Raw genomic sequence first — 17,000 nt, forward strand, 5'->3', positions numbered from 1 at the left:
CTCTTGAATAATATTTCAACTTGTAGGAATGCGGTTTTGTAATTTATATTTCATTAATAAAATACAGCTAGCAATGCTTTAAGGCCCGATAATTTTTATGTCAACATTTTCTTTAAATTACTTACTGCCCGGAAAAAGAGGCTGCTCGGAAATCAATTTTTCGAGTCTCGATCTGAAATTAAATTCGACGCCATATTTATTGACAGTTCCGTTGTCCACCAGAATGAAGTGAGTATGGTTTGGATCAAGAGGAGTGCCCTCACTATCCACCGAGCTCGTCACACGGTAGGACTTTGCTTTCTAAGAGAAGAAGATATATAGCCGGAGTTTATTAGTTTAGAACATTTTTACGACTGAGTTATGACACTCAACCCTTTATAACGTGCAGTACATTTTTAATTAAGGAACATTATAATCACCCAACTATATACGTCAGATATAGACGCATAGCTAATCGTCTTTTACAGTCATTTGCAAATGAGAATCACTCCTTAATCGGACAAATCAACAACTGTGATCGTGGATTTAATTTCAGTTAAACTTAAGTGTATTTTTTTAATTGAATTTAAGTTAAATGGTGAAACAATGTTACTTAAGTCATATTCTATTTCAGTTGTGTAGAATGCACTTTTACTTAAGTTAGATACAATTTAGCTTATATATACGTCAAATGCTATTGGTCAATCAATTTCACTTATATAGAATACATCTCAGATTAAGTGAAATGTGATTGGTCAAACTGGTTCTCGCGTCACTAAGTGCATTTAGTGAGGTGTTGCATATGCATATCCTGACGTTATGTTGGCGATCATTCAGTCTTGTCCACTAACAATGTTGTAGACCCACACTTTAAAAAATGTGAATGTGGTTAAGAGACTAACTCTACCGAGAACCCTATACATACGGCACTACCACTTACGTTTGCCGTGGCGGTCCCAACCTCATCCACGAGTGTGTCACGATTTTCGACAATACCCCACGGAGTTATGCCAATAGCAACAATTTTATTCCGGGAACGTCTGGCATGGTCTCTTAAGGCCTCTCCCACGTACTTCATTACTCCTGCAGAGAAGAGATCAGATCATAAGGTTGAATAACAGTTTCATGCGCATTACAATATAACGCTGAATTCTACGTTTCATTTGCAATTACACTTTGTGTAAAATTGACAACCCCCTCCCCCCCCCCTCCTCAACCCAATAATAAATAAATAGTCCTATATACGCCGCATCACCCATAGCTCATTCGAATACCTTTGAAACGTATGTACCTCACAATTACGTGGTCTAAAAGCAACGTTCATTAAAATATGTGCAGGGTGCGACCCAAAACTGTGTCCCGGATATATTCCCCTTAATTGGTTCACGGGATTTTTTAGACGTTTGAAAATTTATCTAGACTTTTCGCAGCCTGTTTACCGACGGTTATTTTTCTTTAACGTCAGCTAGCTATCATGTAATCTAGGCTGAGCATCGATTCTGGTTAGTCAAGACTCATTCCTAATGGAAACCATTCAGAAGCTGTGGGCTAATTATTTCAGAAACAATAATTTCCACCCGAAGAAGTGCACATGATTTTAAAGGTGTGCAAAAATATACCCCACCCCCCCTCACCCACTAGTGTAGTTGGTGTATGAAGCTTTATGGAAGGGTGTCGTGGTCCAGATAGTGTGATAATCCACTGAATGTTCTCCCCGAACTGACGAAGGCACTCGGGCCCATGTCACCCGTCTCATCTCACCCCCCCCCCTTCCCTTGCGCACTCCACTTTTTCGATTATCAATCCCGCATATTTTGAATGGGCGTCAGTGACTCAATTTTCATGAAGTTGCCATCGAATACAACCATGGTCAGTCATGATTAACTCAACCAGGTGGCGAGAGACAAAGCCAGCGAAATTAGAATATAGTCAGTTGGCTCACAAAGGTTAATTCAGTAATAAACGTTAATTTGCATACACTTATAGACCGTTACTTCATAGTTTATCATGAGTCACCGCTCTCAGACATACCGTGTCTGATGATACTGCAATAGTATAAACAGGGTTATAAACTGATCGGATAACAATGATGGATAACTGAAACGGTTTTTAATATATAAAAAACTTATACCAAGTTTCACAGAAGAATCCTTCGTTTCTCTTTCTAGTCTTGTTATGTTTTTATTTTTTTATTTTTTTATTTTTTATAGACTTTTTGTCAGGCAAGCCACTAGAATCACTGTTGTCAGTACTTCAATTATACCGGCAACCGAATAATCTATGTAAACTCTGACTCTCACAGAAATGAGGCGGTATATTGTGTTATGCTTCATATATTCACCACGTTTATTACTTCGTTCGTATGCAAAATGAAATCTGTCTTGGTTCATGATAAGTACGTAAAATACACAACACTGAATTGGATCCTTAAATTCACTGCTAGCAGCTCAGGTTGCATTTCTACACCATCTTATATTTGATACCCCTCTAAACATGAAAATACTCATTGATCAATGTAACTGGACTAGCTAGTCTAGTACACAGACATCATCCGGTCAGCTTTACAGTAGTGCCGCTAAAGCTCAGTAGACAGAAGGACTGTTTGGCATCGATTTAACATGTTTATAATGCCATAGAGATGACAAATGTTGCATGTAAGTGGTTTCAGAATATATAAAACATATATCATTGATTAAAACCTTAAAGAAGCATTCAAGATATTTGGCGTCTTTTCATGTAGATATCTTGTTTCATATGAGGTATCAACACCAACATGCAACTGTAAGTCACACTTTAAATGTTTATAAGGAGTCATATCTCTCGCGAAACAAAAATGCTACAAAATCACCTGTATGTGTTCCACCCGTCAGAATCCAGGCGCCGGTCGTTGCAGCAACTTTAACGATACTCTTACGGAATTGACGGCAAAGTTTCGGATGTAAGTGAAAGTCATCAGATCCGCCTGTAACTTCGATCAAGAGCTTTGGGAGTTTTAAATTCCAGACATCGGTTATCAGTTGCAAAGCATCCTCTGCAGCGGCATCATGTGACAATCTCAAGTACTAATGAGTAGCGAAGAAAGATAAGTGGAGATTGGGTATATATATATATATATATATATATATATATATATATATATATATATATATATATAATATAGCTGTATTTATCTTTTGCAACTCTTATTATTCTGAATAATCCATTTTATGCTCACGTATAACTTGACTTGACATCTCTCAATGTTTTTAGCTCGGTTTTCTCGGCTTAAGTTCGTACCATGGGACCGATCAGGTAATATGGTAATCTCTTCATCACTATGGTAATGTCTCATAAGGTAAATTGTATTAATTATCATATTATATGAATACCTTTGCTCGAGTAGTGGTCCCTTGAAATTCCACTTCACCGTACGCATTTGTCCTGGAAATGGAGGTGTGAGTCTCTGGGGTCCATTCTGACCCAACATTGGAGTCTGTTAAACCAGGGACATGGTCTTCACGTGCTCGGCCGCACTTGCATCTGCGGAGTAGTATTGGTTTGTTGGTTGTATCACATTAAAAACGCAATGACAAAAGTTACAAAAATTAGTTTACAGCTTTTACGATTTATAATGGAGGAATTCGATACGAGCAATGATAAGCTCCCCCCTCCCCCTCCCGACATCCCGTCCCAGCTCACACCCACTGAGTAATAGTCTGCTACTCACAGAAGGTACCATATATTCTAAGAAATTCAACTTTAATAAAAGGTACTTTAAATTTCATGTAGACTACAGAACACCCACTGATGATATCCACCACCATGCATCTTTAAAAAGTGGTAATGCATTGTAAACAGGTTGCTTGAAATTACAAATCTCTTACGTAATCCTTCTTAGGAGGTAACTTCAAATATTGTCTGTGTAGTTCATCCGCTTTGAAATGTTTTGGAGGTTCGCCAAAAGTTTGGGAGAAAAAAAGCCACTGCCAATATTCATAGATGGTTATACCTCCTGTCTGTAGGGCCCTTTTCTCAGGCCACAACGAGATGATGAATGTGAAAATTGATGTCACCAAATAAAATAACTATATATTAAAGAAACAGGCTCTGTTTACAATAACTTGACCTTTCATTACAAGTTTTTTGTTTCGATGATAATCATAACCTTTGTAGCCATGGAGGCTGATGGGTGGGTGCGTGTGCGTGCGAGTATGTGTGTGTGTAACGCCTTGCTTGTAAACACGTTATCTCAAGTAGAGAGGCTTGGACCAATCTCATATTTGGTGGTTAGGAGTACCACATTGAGTAGAAGAAGCCTGATGTTTTTGGTGGAGGTCAAATATCATTTGGAGTCACCAGGGGTCAAACTGTGGAAACCTTGTTTTATAATCTACCGTATCTCCCAATGAACAGCCTATTAGATAACATGTGCCTTTCGCCTCATAAGAAAAGGGGTAGATGCTGTTGGAAATATGAAATTAGCTTAAGGGCATCCGTAGATAAGAATAAGAAGTCTCGACCAAATCTCCATTTTCTAAAATGTGTCAGTGACTTTGGGAGCTGCCATGTACGTCGCTGCATACATTCCTGTGCACAAAGGTGAACGTTGTACATACGTTGCTTTTGGATTTGGCGATACCATAGTGAATCATCGGTATAATATCTTTGCTTCCGTTTTTGAAGCTTTCCGTCGTATTTCTCAATTGTCGAGATTCACTGAGTGCCCTAAAAAACTTCACTTTGTATGTAGTAACGTTGGGATATGACCAGGTGCCGTTACGAAAAATTAACTGTCACCTAGTTAGCTTAGTTAGTTTTATGTTAGATGTTTTAAAAGCAAACCAGTCGCAAAGTCTTGATGGCCAGGGGATTAAATCGCCTGGCGCCTGTTATATGTACGGCTTGTAGGTGTACCACATTGAGTAGAAGAAGCTTGTTGTCTTTGGTAGAGATCAATCTGTAAGCTGATTACAAGATTAGTTTCTATCTCGGTCATCTGCTGCCACTGTGAGCATTGCTTGTCATATCTCAATGCGTTTTGCTGTACTACTTAGATTGAAGTATGTTGTTCTTCCTGGCTATACCCTACAGCCTACTGTGTCACATTCATATAAGACTATTCATGTAGCATCATTGAAACCACACTGCAGTTTTGTTGTCTGTCTTTTTTAGTTATGGAGACTTCAGCACATGCTCTAAATATCACATGCAACGGAAATTACGCAAATAACAAAACCATGTTCACACTCCAGTGTGTATAACAAACAAACACATGCATTAATAATTTATTGAATTGGTAGGTGGTTTTCAATCACTTTCCTTACTTAACACGATGTATATGTCTGTCATGAGAAACATGAAATATGTTCTCATGATTTACAACACAAGTGCTCAATCATAAGTTGGTATGACGCAAGAGGAAGCAGATTATCACAAAATAGTGGCTTGAAACATCGCCTTGGCGTGATTCAAAGCGACTTAAACAAATTAATTTTGAGATTTTTTGTAGGTTAGGTTGATGCTACATTAACCTCGGCTTAGAAATTAAAAACAAATACGGATAATTAATGTTTTTGGCACGGTTTCATAAGATCTTAGCCCAAGGTTAAATTCACTCATAAGAGAGATTCAGCGTAAAATGAAACATGGTTCTTTTCACAGATTCCGTACGGACATTCTTAATACAATATCTTACAGGATCGAATGTTCCCATTGGTTGCCATTGATAGCATATAGATTATATACACAACTTGGAGATATGAACCTATAATGCAGTATGTGGCATACATCAAGCAAGCAACGAACCTCTAAGGGTACTGCATAATGCAAGAGAAAATTATGATTGAAAGCTCGGTAGGATCCATTTATCAGGAAACTAAACAGGGGGGGGGGGGGGGGGCTGGCGACAGAGGTAGGGAAGGACTGGATCCAAGTGTATGGATCCGACAGGAACCAGAGTTTCCAAAAGAAGATGATATCAGTGGGGTGAAAAAAAGAGGAAAATAGAAAACTTTACTCTTTATTCGTTACAAATCGTCAAAAATGTGAAATTATGCTAAATATTGGTTAGCGTGAAAAAGGATATGGGCACCATTCATAAGAAATTCGGCGCAGCTTCGTAAAAGTATCGACAAACCCTGGCGTGGACAGAATCTTCTCTGCCAGCATACTCCTGGGCAGTATGTTTTTACTTTAATATACCAAAGACCATGCGTGTATATTATACACAGTTTTAATCGCATGACCCTTTATCTGGGTATAACAATGCATACGGGGCACAGTATGCGTTACACATATACACTGCCGTCGGTCCTGAGAAGAGAAATCGATTAGTTCATTACAGAAGCAACTTTGATGGGCTAAAATAACTACTATCTTCCAACCCCGGTACCCAAATCCTTCTCACAAATGTTGTCTTTTTTTGGTCCTATGGTGCGATATTTGCCTTCTCACAACAATCGAAATACGTGGATCGCTCTCGTTTTGATATATATGATATACGTGGAACGGACCCTGAAGAACCATGGCAACCACGTAACCCGTATGATGAAATACGACATCCGGGATATTATACCAGCAACAATACTTTTTGGAAGAGATTGGAAGAGATAGCACCGCTAATGTTGCCACACGACCCCCTGTCATTAAAGTCGACTATTAACACGCAAATTTTAAACTCAAGTGATGATGATTGGAAAGTTAAGATTAAGGGCTAGTCACAAAATGGAAAGTATCGAACAGTTTGAAATTGCTTTTGAATGAAATTTATTTTTGTTGATATTTGAAAATGATTGGGCGACTTTATCCTTCCAAGATTAAAATATTTACTACTCGCAAAGTGATGATCATTTGATGAATATATTTAGCATATGGTATTAATTTGGTCAATGGCAATCTTACAGGATTGATAACAATTCGTGGCAAGTTGAAAATTAATTGTCCAATAATTGCAGAAATGATATCTTAAAGTAGCCTTCTGGCTTAACTTATAAATTTTAAATTAGGAAGGTTATCAAACCTAATCATACCGCATTACCGTTTAGCATTCATGTCAAACCTTTAATAGAGACGAAGTAAACAATACAAACCTATTTTCTTCATTCTCTTCAGGGAGGAAGAAAATGCATTCTCTTCTTTGAAAAGTCTCTTGCAGCCAATCAAAGTCATCTTTCCTCTGAAAGTAACAAGAAATTTTGATAAAAATTTGATCATGATATTATTCCTTACAATTTAATTAAATAACATTGTATTAAATTTCAAAAGTTTTCTCACACACAGGAAAGGAACAGTCATATATATAGGGGCTTGCTCAACAAGATAAACCGAAGCAAAAAGCCATATACGTAGAAAGCATCCGACCTAATACGTGTCCCTCTTTGTTCAAAGTTTGAGACTTGAGTCTATACGGTTACAGCGAAAATGAAAGTAAATTTATGAAACTTGGTTGGTTTGATTTGATACAAACACATAAAGGTTAAAAAATACGTCAATAGTGGTCACCCATGCCCAAGCATCCGACAAGCAACACTTTATAACAGGACAAACATATTTTGCAATTTCTCCCTTTTAGTGTTTGTTATTGTTTATGAGAAAACAATTTCGAACTCAAATGTTAAAGTTAAACTTCCTGTTGAAAGTTTCGTTAATCAAAAACCTGCTTTGCATATAGTCTGTGATATAGATGAAAATTAATACTAAAACAAATATACTATTTTTGACCTTTTTTTTGGCTTAAAAGAAAAATGACTAAAGCAGACGTCACATGACACTATGTGAACATGAAACTTTATATAAACACATCTATCACATAACAGAACATGATCAGAAAGGAACATGATCAGTTCTATGTGTCTGGAGGTAATGAATGTTTATGAGCTCTCGTCATTCTTTCCTCTTTTCTCAGTCTTGAAGTTACTTTATATCCTGTAGAGATATAGTACTCTGAACTTCCTGCGATAAACCTCCATGTACAGTCTGTCAAACTGTAGACAAGAACACATCCTTGAAAAAGGGATGAATGTTTGTTTTTCATCATCATACTGACAAAAATGAAGGATTTCTCGGGGGAAAAAATAGTCGTGCACGTTTTGTAAATGGACTATCACAAAATAATAAATAACGACCATAACTTTAAAAAGAAATAGTGTAAAAGGAAGGAGAGAAACATAAAATCAAGTAAATAAATTAAAGCTAAATGTACCAACAATTTTTCCAGGAAACTAATTATCGAAAAGGGTGCAAAGGCTGGCAGGGGGTGCGACTAATCCGTTTCAGCTGCTAACATTTACTGTGAAGATGAATAGTGGCAGTAGCTTGCCGGGCCGGAGGCGGGCCAAGGTGTCATCTTATCCATCCCTCCCTCTCCTACTGCCGAGGACGGAGATGCATTTGCAAAGAAAGTGATTTTAACCAGAAATAGCAAACAGGCACATAAATGATTTTAGAAAAAAAGGAATTTAGAAATGAGTTAGGGGTTGTACTTCTGAGATCGTTTACCCGGATCCCATAGAGGTTGGTTTTGGGGTTCAACAATCAATTTGTAGTAGGAATCTTTCACAGGGAAGGGAAGGGAAAATCTAAATTATAGTAAGTCCTAATTACTCAAACAATGAGCGCTACACCTAACTCATTAACAGCTTGTAACAAAGAAGATATGATACATAATTTTCCTAGTTTAATAATTTGCATTCTTATAGTTGCTAGGGTCACACTCGGTATATGTTTACCTGAAATTATTATTTATTATTTGACATAAGGAGACAATAACGTGGCTTTGAAAGTCTTGTGTATTAAACAAGGGCGTAGGAACCGGGGGGCTGGGGGCGCCAGCCCCCCCCCCCAGTGAAAAATGTGGAGGGCAGAAGTATCATTCCGCCCCCCCCCCCCCCGCTTCGCAAGTCAGAAAACCCCTTTTTCATTTCCAAATGAGAAAAAAAGTCTCATTTGGAGCACCAAATTGCATCTAAGGCCTGGTGAAAATACAAAATTAAGTTTACAAAATGGAGTGGGTGTTGAAGTGTGCTATATTGCACCAAATTGCATCTGAGGCTACCTGGAAATGCAAAAATTTCCAAAGGGGAGGGGGACACCCTTAGATCCCTCCCCCAGGCCGGGCATCAGTCTTCAGCCCCCCCCCCCACTCAAAAGTACTTTCCTACGCCACTGAATAGCTCTCTGGTTTGCGTAACCTCTGCCTTACTAACACAAACTTTCCATTAGCCTATGCAAGGTATACAGTATTTCTAGAGACAAATCATGATAATATTTGGGAAGGTTTCATGATATATAGTGTGATATATCTTATGGCTGTTCACGTTCATTAGAAATGGCCGTCATCAATAAGTCATGGGAAACAAGTGCCGTATATGTAACATATGATATATATATATATTATGATATATGTTTCTTGATGCTTAAACTATCCCTCTTGAGAGAGAAGCTTAAGAGGTTATGAAATATATTATAAACTATACTGCATATCCCAATGAACACTACTTTATTTAGGATTCCTTCTCCGTTAAAGGCATATAGGCTAGGACTGAGAGAACCGTTGTTTACATGATGAATTAATAGCCTACAGTATCTTGCAACGTTAATTTATCAGTATTCGTTAAACGCGATTGTCAGCAAGACAATAACTTCTGAGGTACATCTTGAGGTATAAGGTTACTTCACCACAACTGTGTTCATTGGGGATAATAATAATAATAACTTCTGAGGTACATCTTGAGGTATAAGGTTACTTCACCACAACTGTGTTCATTGGGGATAAACGCGCTCGTAATAATAAAGAAAGCAAACAAATGTATTTTGGAATATCGTGATCTGATCAAAATGCATTCGTGATCTGATGACGAGCGCGTTCTTAGAGGAGCATGCGTGCCTCTATTTTCCTCGGAAAGTGAAACGTATTTACATACACTGAAAATTCCCTAGCGAAATCTCTGGCGTTTGTATATATAAATGTATACATATTTATAAAATGTATACATAATATATATATATATATTTATTTATTTATATATATATATATATATATATGTATATATATATATATTTATATATATATATATATATATATATATATATATATATATATATATATATATATATATATATATATATATATATATATATATATATATATATATATGTAACAAACGCCTACAGTGGAATTACGACCTTCCTTACCGGTTTCGAACCTCTGGACACACAATCAGCGTCTATAGCCTAGTGGTTAGGGTGTTCGCGTATATATATATATATATATATATATATATATATATATATATATATATATATATATATATATATACATATAAAAAGCAAATCCAAACTATTTGAGTTTTGGAAAGTCACACGTGTTTTAGCCATGCAGTTGCGTGGTGAGAACTGTCTGGGTTTCTTGTCAAGATGCAAGGAAAAAAGTTAAAAAACGGTTATTATTCAGTAACCAGAGTATCTTTAAACTTGTTTACTCGTTTGTTTACCAGTTTGGGACTAATACAGTTGAAGTGCGCAAAGGTGCGCAACAGTAGTACGCAGACAATTCTTTCCACCTTTCCCCATATTTTCATATACAAAGACATACGACATTGATTTAATGAACAAACTCTCTGTAAAAAGATACATAAGTACACAACTCGACACATGACTGTTCACGAAGACCTAACAATTCCTATCTATTAAGTCTTTGACCGAATAATCGCCGCCCCGCATATTGGTAATTTATTTATTGATTTGTTGCTATTCTATTTTCAATAACCTTGCACTGAAGGTCACGGCGAGTTCCATTTAAGTTCAGATTGAAAAAGTGTACAAGTTAAGTACATCGGAGCCTTGAAAGAAGCAACTTGACCTTGCGATATTTTGAGTAATACAACACTTCAACCGTCGTCTATAGACTACTAACTTATAGTTGATTGACCATTTACACTCTCAATAGCGTAAGTGAGAATGTTAAACAAGATCTAAAAACAAGGTCTCGCATAAATCGGTTCAAATCGTTTTAATGAATGTACCGACAGAGGTTACCGTGACAACATAGATAATTTAACATTTAACACAAAAAATGATTATCTTCATTTCGTTTAAACTCATACCATTCCATACTTTCACCAGGAAGACGAAACATGTTTCATATTCAATATTATTCACTTGCATTTGTAATCTTTACTTCGTCCTCATCTGCTCAACACACCACTTAACCTTGGGCAAAGAATTTTTGAATTTTACCAATCTAAGAACGCCGAAAAATGACAGAATTGTTTTGATTTATGGCAGTTTAATTTATCACAAGACAGAACCAAGAATCTGTTTAATTTCAGCACACGGATAAGAAATTGGCAAACCTGTCATAGCAAGTGACTGGTAGATGCAACTCACTGAAAAAAATATATATAATCAAGAACGAACTCAAAGATATGACTCATAAAATATTACTAAGGCCAAGATACATATTTTTGAATGATCTTCCTCAGGCATGGGGGAAGATTTCTAGATCATGAAAAGATATAACTGAACTTTTTACTTTCTTTATCACATTGCCGGAAAAACCCAGACACTGCAGTAGTCCATACTTAGGCCCACCATTCCCATCCTACAAAACTTGGAAACTAGGCAGAAAGCACACAGAAAAGTGCAACCAAACTGACTATAGATTTTGCGTCAGAACAAGCCTAACATCAAATGCAATGTCAACTAGAACAGCTGTATTTGTTTACAAACACTTGTCATTGTAGTGCGCGGTGAATGTTAAAGTAAGTTAGTTGTTCATATTCAATGGAGGGTCTTTGTTACTGCAACCATTTTGAAGTTATTTCGGTCACGAAGAAGCCAGTTCGGCGTTTGGTCCTTTAACGTAGACCAAAGCTAGGCTTTATTGTGTAATTTTTATAAACAGTACTCTGGCTGGCGTGCGCCTGCGATATAAACGAAGAAATGGTGACTAAACCCATAACATATTAACAGGACAACCCCTGTCGATCACGAATCACACCTGTTTCGGACGTGACAGAGAATACACATATAGTCCTGTACACTGATTGGTCAAATTGAACAACATGTGAACGTTGCTATATCCTCGTTACTAGATGGCGAAATTTTACTAACATACGGGGGTTTACACCCAAAGGCTCTTATGCAATATCTAAATAATAAAATGTACATGTCTAGTCTATGTCATGCACAAATGTAACACTGCTTGGTCGATTTCCTAGCCCTGGTTGGTCGTCATCTAAAACACGTAATAAACGGCCAACCTCATACATCCAATAACAACGTTACACAGCCTATGTTGCAAGAGCTGAATTAGTACAGATAACGCCGAGTCGTTGCGGGTAAACACGATTAACATTTGTTGCTTGTACCTTTTTTTGCAGGATGTTGTTAACTCATATGCGCTCAAATGTTACCTGCCTTGTTCAACTCGGGAATGACGAACCAAAGTAGAGAATTTTACGAATTGTTTTGAAGAAGTAGGCCTATGCAACTCAGGGAGATCTTTTTTCTTTACGTGTGCAGAATTAACTGTTCGCAGCCACAATTCTCTGCAAATCTGGGTCTGGATTTGTTCCTGCGTAGCCAACCTGTGAACTAGAGATTGCTATGAAGAGTGTATGTTCAGCTGGCATTCACCAACCAGCCATGTAGATGATGGAGCGGGCTAGTAATCCCAGTATTGTAGCGCGCATGCGCACTTCAATAGTAATATAGGCACGTTTTCAAGGAAATCAATTTTGTCATCAGCCAATACTTCTTACATAATGAAAGCATTTGAAAATCTTTCGCTGTCGCTTCCCTGTTCCATTGTTGATAATTTCCCAGTTGATTCGTACACTCTTCAATTACTAATGAAACTATAACACTGTATATTATGGTAGTATTTATGTTCGTTTCCTAACACAGTTTACCCGTCCTATATAATCCCTAGGAAATTAAAATAGTATATCTGTCATTATATTTATGGCATAAAACAGAGCGTTGTCAAACTGTAATGAAAATGCAATTAGATTGTGAATTATTAACCTAAACAAAATTCAGGAATTCTATCGAAAATGATTTTATGATATATGAATGCTCTGTTACTTGCTTTCAGATAATTAAGAATTAAAAGAAACCCCTTACTTGTTAGGTTCATTGATATTTATAATTTACAAAACAATATATTAATCTTTTCATTTCAGTTTGTGCATCCTGATGTCACTAACTGTGACCTAGGAAACTTCAAAGGAACATAGTCTTTTCCACAGATTATTCAAGGGGTTTCACGAATTGGCTCGAAAGTAGTAAATTACCTTCAATTCCGTGAGATGTGTCCTTTAACGATATTGTACTTGATTAACCTATAGGGGAATGCCATACAGTTCTCTCAGACTTATTTAACCCACACTTTATACAGAGACTCTAAATGCTATAGTCTAGCTGTTTTATCCCTACAGGCCTACGTCAAACGCATACTAATTCGTTGCGTGCATACCTCTTGGTTACACTTGTTCCCTCATCGATTAACATTTACGTGTATTTACAGAGGGAGTGGCAACTACACCGGAAACCGCGTTTTTAGCGCACAAGGGAAGACAGTATAAGTCGTAGACTTTGGATCGGTTTGAACTGATGCGACCCTTGCAGAGATTGTGTTGGGCTAATGAAAGCCTATTTGGGGATACTCTACTATATTTGAGCAGGTTTAATCTTTCAAATTATGTCTAAAGTACTTCATGTTGTATCAAAAATGGCAGGTAGAGACAATAAACCCCCAAATGAATATAAAATTATTTGAAAGTTATGCAGGATCACGAAAATGGCAATCATACATTTTCCTTTTACCATAAGTGGAATCAAATCTTCACAAATCTTTCCATCAATAAACTTACTCCCTGGTGTATGTTCCGAGCACGCCATATATGCACCGTTACATCGTTCTAGCACAGAAGGTCTCATTGCAAACATTTGCAGATACAACATTTGAGACCCCTCCCCCTGCCCCCTCCTCCCACTCATTATTTCAGAATATTAGTGTCACTTCATATATAGTAAAGATGAAACCAATGATTGCTATTTACTATATTTGAACATGAAACGTCTCGTTTACTTAATAGATGCTTATCTGTGAAGGCCTATACCTGTTAGGCTATACAGAAGGGCATACATTTCTACTTAGCCTAAACTTTCTTAGACGGTTATAGAATCAGATGTTTGAGTTACCTTGCTCTGTTCGTCGTACACACTGTACGCTCGGCTGAACTTCACGGTTAGGTTATTTCTGTGCAGCTCTGGTCCCATTCTATAAGAAATATTCTCAGGATAACTTTCTTTCTTCTCTCTACGAAGCGAAAAGAGTCGATGATATCTGTGACTTGCTGCTTCCTATTACATCCAAATTACTTCATCTAAGGTGAGGTACCAGCCAACGTGCCCGCAGCCGGCTAAGTTAACCTCAAACAAAAATAGTCAATATCAGATATAATTTCTTATGATAGATACATTAGTATTTACCATCAAACAAGATACTTCAAACCCTTCTTATGCATTTTGAAGAAAGTTTCAATCTCACTAGTCTGTAACGAAAGAAAACGAAATGTTCCTTTTACTTTTAAAAGTTTCACCTAATACATGAAACATTCAAACGATTCGAGCTGAAATCGAAACAAAATCACCCATCAGCTTGTGTTGGTCAACTGCACAAACCCACAACTGGCTACATATATGCTTAGTGCAAACATATACACAAATGGCGTCTATCACTATAATGGCTTTGGTAATTGCATGTAGAGCTTAGAAGCCCTTTGTCCTTTTTGGGGTTTTGAGAGTAACTCAATAGTACCTGTATCTTTTTAAAGAGCTTTGGTTGTTTCTTTCTGATTTCTCACGGAATAAGAGATCACTTGGTTTTTAACAGCTTATCGACCACCATTAGTGTCAGTTCAATCGATGTACTGTAGGTATTGAATTTATATATATATATATATATATATATATATATATATATATATATATATATATATATATATATATATATATATATATATATATATATATATAATTGAAATCGTAATGAGTTGGAAAATCAAAAACAGTCAAACAATTCCAGCCTCCACCAGGGTTCGAACTCAGGCCTCGCGCTTATATGCGGACACCCTATAACCACTAGGCTATGGACGCTGATTGTATGTCCAGAGGTTCGAAACCGATAAGGAAGGTCGTAATTCCACTGTAGACGTTTGTCGCCTGTATCGAACAATACTAGTTCTGTTTTGATGACATAGATTGCCTTACTTTAGATATCAAACATGATGCTAGCTAACCAACTCGAAAATCATTGTACATCATATATATATATATATATATATATATATATATATATATATATGTGTATGTGTGTGTGTGTGTGTGTGTGCGTGTGTGTGTGGGTGTGTCTGTGTGGGTGCGTGTGTGTGCGTTTGTTTTGCTATCTGACCGAGGACTTGAACAAAAGAATTTCAGGTCCTCGGTTGTGAATTCTAAAGAATCACCACGTCCTCGGAAGAATTCTATTGTATGGGGTATTGTTAAAGTTAGGGTATGTGGATTTGAACAATGGAAAATACAATGGGGTCCTCGGTCTGAATGAAACACAAGCATGTGTATGTGTGTGTGTGAATTTGTCGTTACTTGCGGTTTAACTTTTACCACATGTTATCTTCTACTCTTCTTGTACTTTTCTAAGAGGTTCAGACTTACCCCCCATGCCGAATGTAAATGTGCTGTACTGATATAATCAAGAAGAACAAAAGAAAAACAAAGGTGTTTCAGCCAGAGTAGAATCTACGACTTTACGCTAGCCATTGAGGCTTTAGAAGGACATCTTCGTCCAACGGTGACCGTCGTTGCCGAGCATTACATGTTTCGGCAACGGGCGCAACTGCATGGGAGAAGCTGTGGACACTTACAGTTCTGCCGTGTGGGAACTTGCGTCCACATTTAAATTCGGGAAATTTGCAGACCAGATGCTACGGGACCAGCTGGTTGAGAAGACGACATCGTCCAAAGGACGGGAATGTCTTTTTCATGGAGCCGAAGGTTACCCTTGCCAGAGCGATAGAAATCGCGACGAACGCAGAGCAAGCTCAGTGTGAAGCGCGCTCGATGTCTCGTGAAAGTAAACCCTTTTTCCACGTCTCAAATTAAAGATACTAAATCGTCTAAATTTGAGATCAAGACGTGTATATCGCTGTGTATTTGGAGGGCATCTCGTCAATTAGTCGGCCTGTGAAGCTGTCCAAGCTACTTGCCGCAGGACTTGCAAAGAGAAAGGACATTTTGCCTGGAGAGGACAAGTGTTCGATATGTTGAAGACCCATCCCTAAATACCAATTCTACAGCCACTGCTACCAGTACTGCTAAGACGGATCAACCCACAAGTATTACAGATTCACCATGTGTTTAATATTATTACTAAGCATAGATAAAACATATGACATATGACAAAGCATATGAGAATTGCTCCCTGTGGAGCAATCCTGTTACATTACGATTTCAAGGTTGAATATAAACCACGTGATCAGATCAAAGTATCTGATGCCCTTTCGAGATTACCACTTAACGACCTTATAATAACTGCTTCTAAATCCTAGTATTATGGTGATATCCATGTGCTTTTTGTGAAATAATGCTTACTAATATGTGTATTACTAATTCGTTGCAGGAGGCAACACCCCCTCCCCTCCTTATTTTCTTAGTTGGCCAAACAACCCACTAAATATTTATTTGAGGAGTTATTATACCATTCTACCGAGTTCCTGATAGACTGTCTAGTCACGGTGACGTCATTTTCAAGAAAGAGAGAGAGAAGTCGTTCCCTTTCGATTTAATTTCAAAGATTGTTAATTTTTTACTCGCAGGTCATCGGGGTATTGTAAGAGAAAAACATAGATTGCGGCAGTTATACCGGTACCCCAGGATGGATGATATATAATGCAAATGGTTAAGGACTGTGCGGTTTGTCAAAATCCGCACGAGTACGTATACACGCCCTACATTCAAACAGTTCCTTTGTCAAATTC

At 37.4% G+C, this 17,000-nt stretch overlaps 1 protein-coding gene across 2 annotated transcripts in view; it reads right to left on the bottom strand.

Annotated features, from left to right (window-relative positions):
* Window positions 1-14,712, bottom strand: part of LOC139978414 (transient receptor potential cation channel subfamily M member 3-like) — a 53,236-nt gene extending 38,524 nt beyond the window's left edge. For both annotated transcript variants that reach the window (XM_071988628.1, XM_071988627.1), the window contains exons 1-6: window positions 14,164-14,712; window positions 7,047-7,132; window positions 3,348-3,498; window positions 2,828-3,041; window positions 920-1,062; window positions 126-300 (exon numbers count right to left, since the gene is read on the bottom strand). In XM_071988628.1, coding sequence (XP_071844729.1) covers window positions 126-300; window positions 920-1,062; window positions 2,828-3,041; window positions 3,348-3,498; window positions 7,047-7,132; window positions 14,164-14,241 — 847 coding nt within the window. In that variant the 5' untranslated portion in view covers window positions 14,242-14,712. The remainder of the gene's footprint in view (window positions 1-125; window positions 301-919; window positions 1,063-2,827; window positions 3,042-3,347; window positions 3,499-7,046; window positions 7,133-14,163) is intronic.
* Window positions 14,713-17,000: the final 2,288 nt, after the last annotated feature.

The sequence above is a fragment of the Apostichopus japonicus genome, chromosome 13, assembly GCF_037975245.1.
Source record: "Apostichopus japonicus isolate 1M-3 chromosome 13, ASM3797524v1, whole genome shotgun sequence".
Lineage (NCBI taxonomy): Eukaryota > Metazoa > Echinodermata > Holothuroidea > Aspidochirotida > Stichopodidae > Apostichopus > Apostichopus japonicus.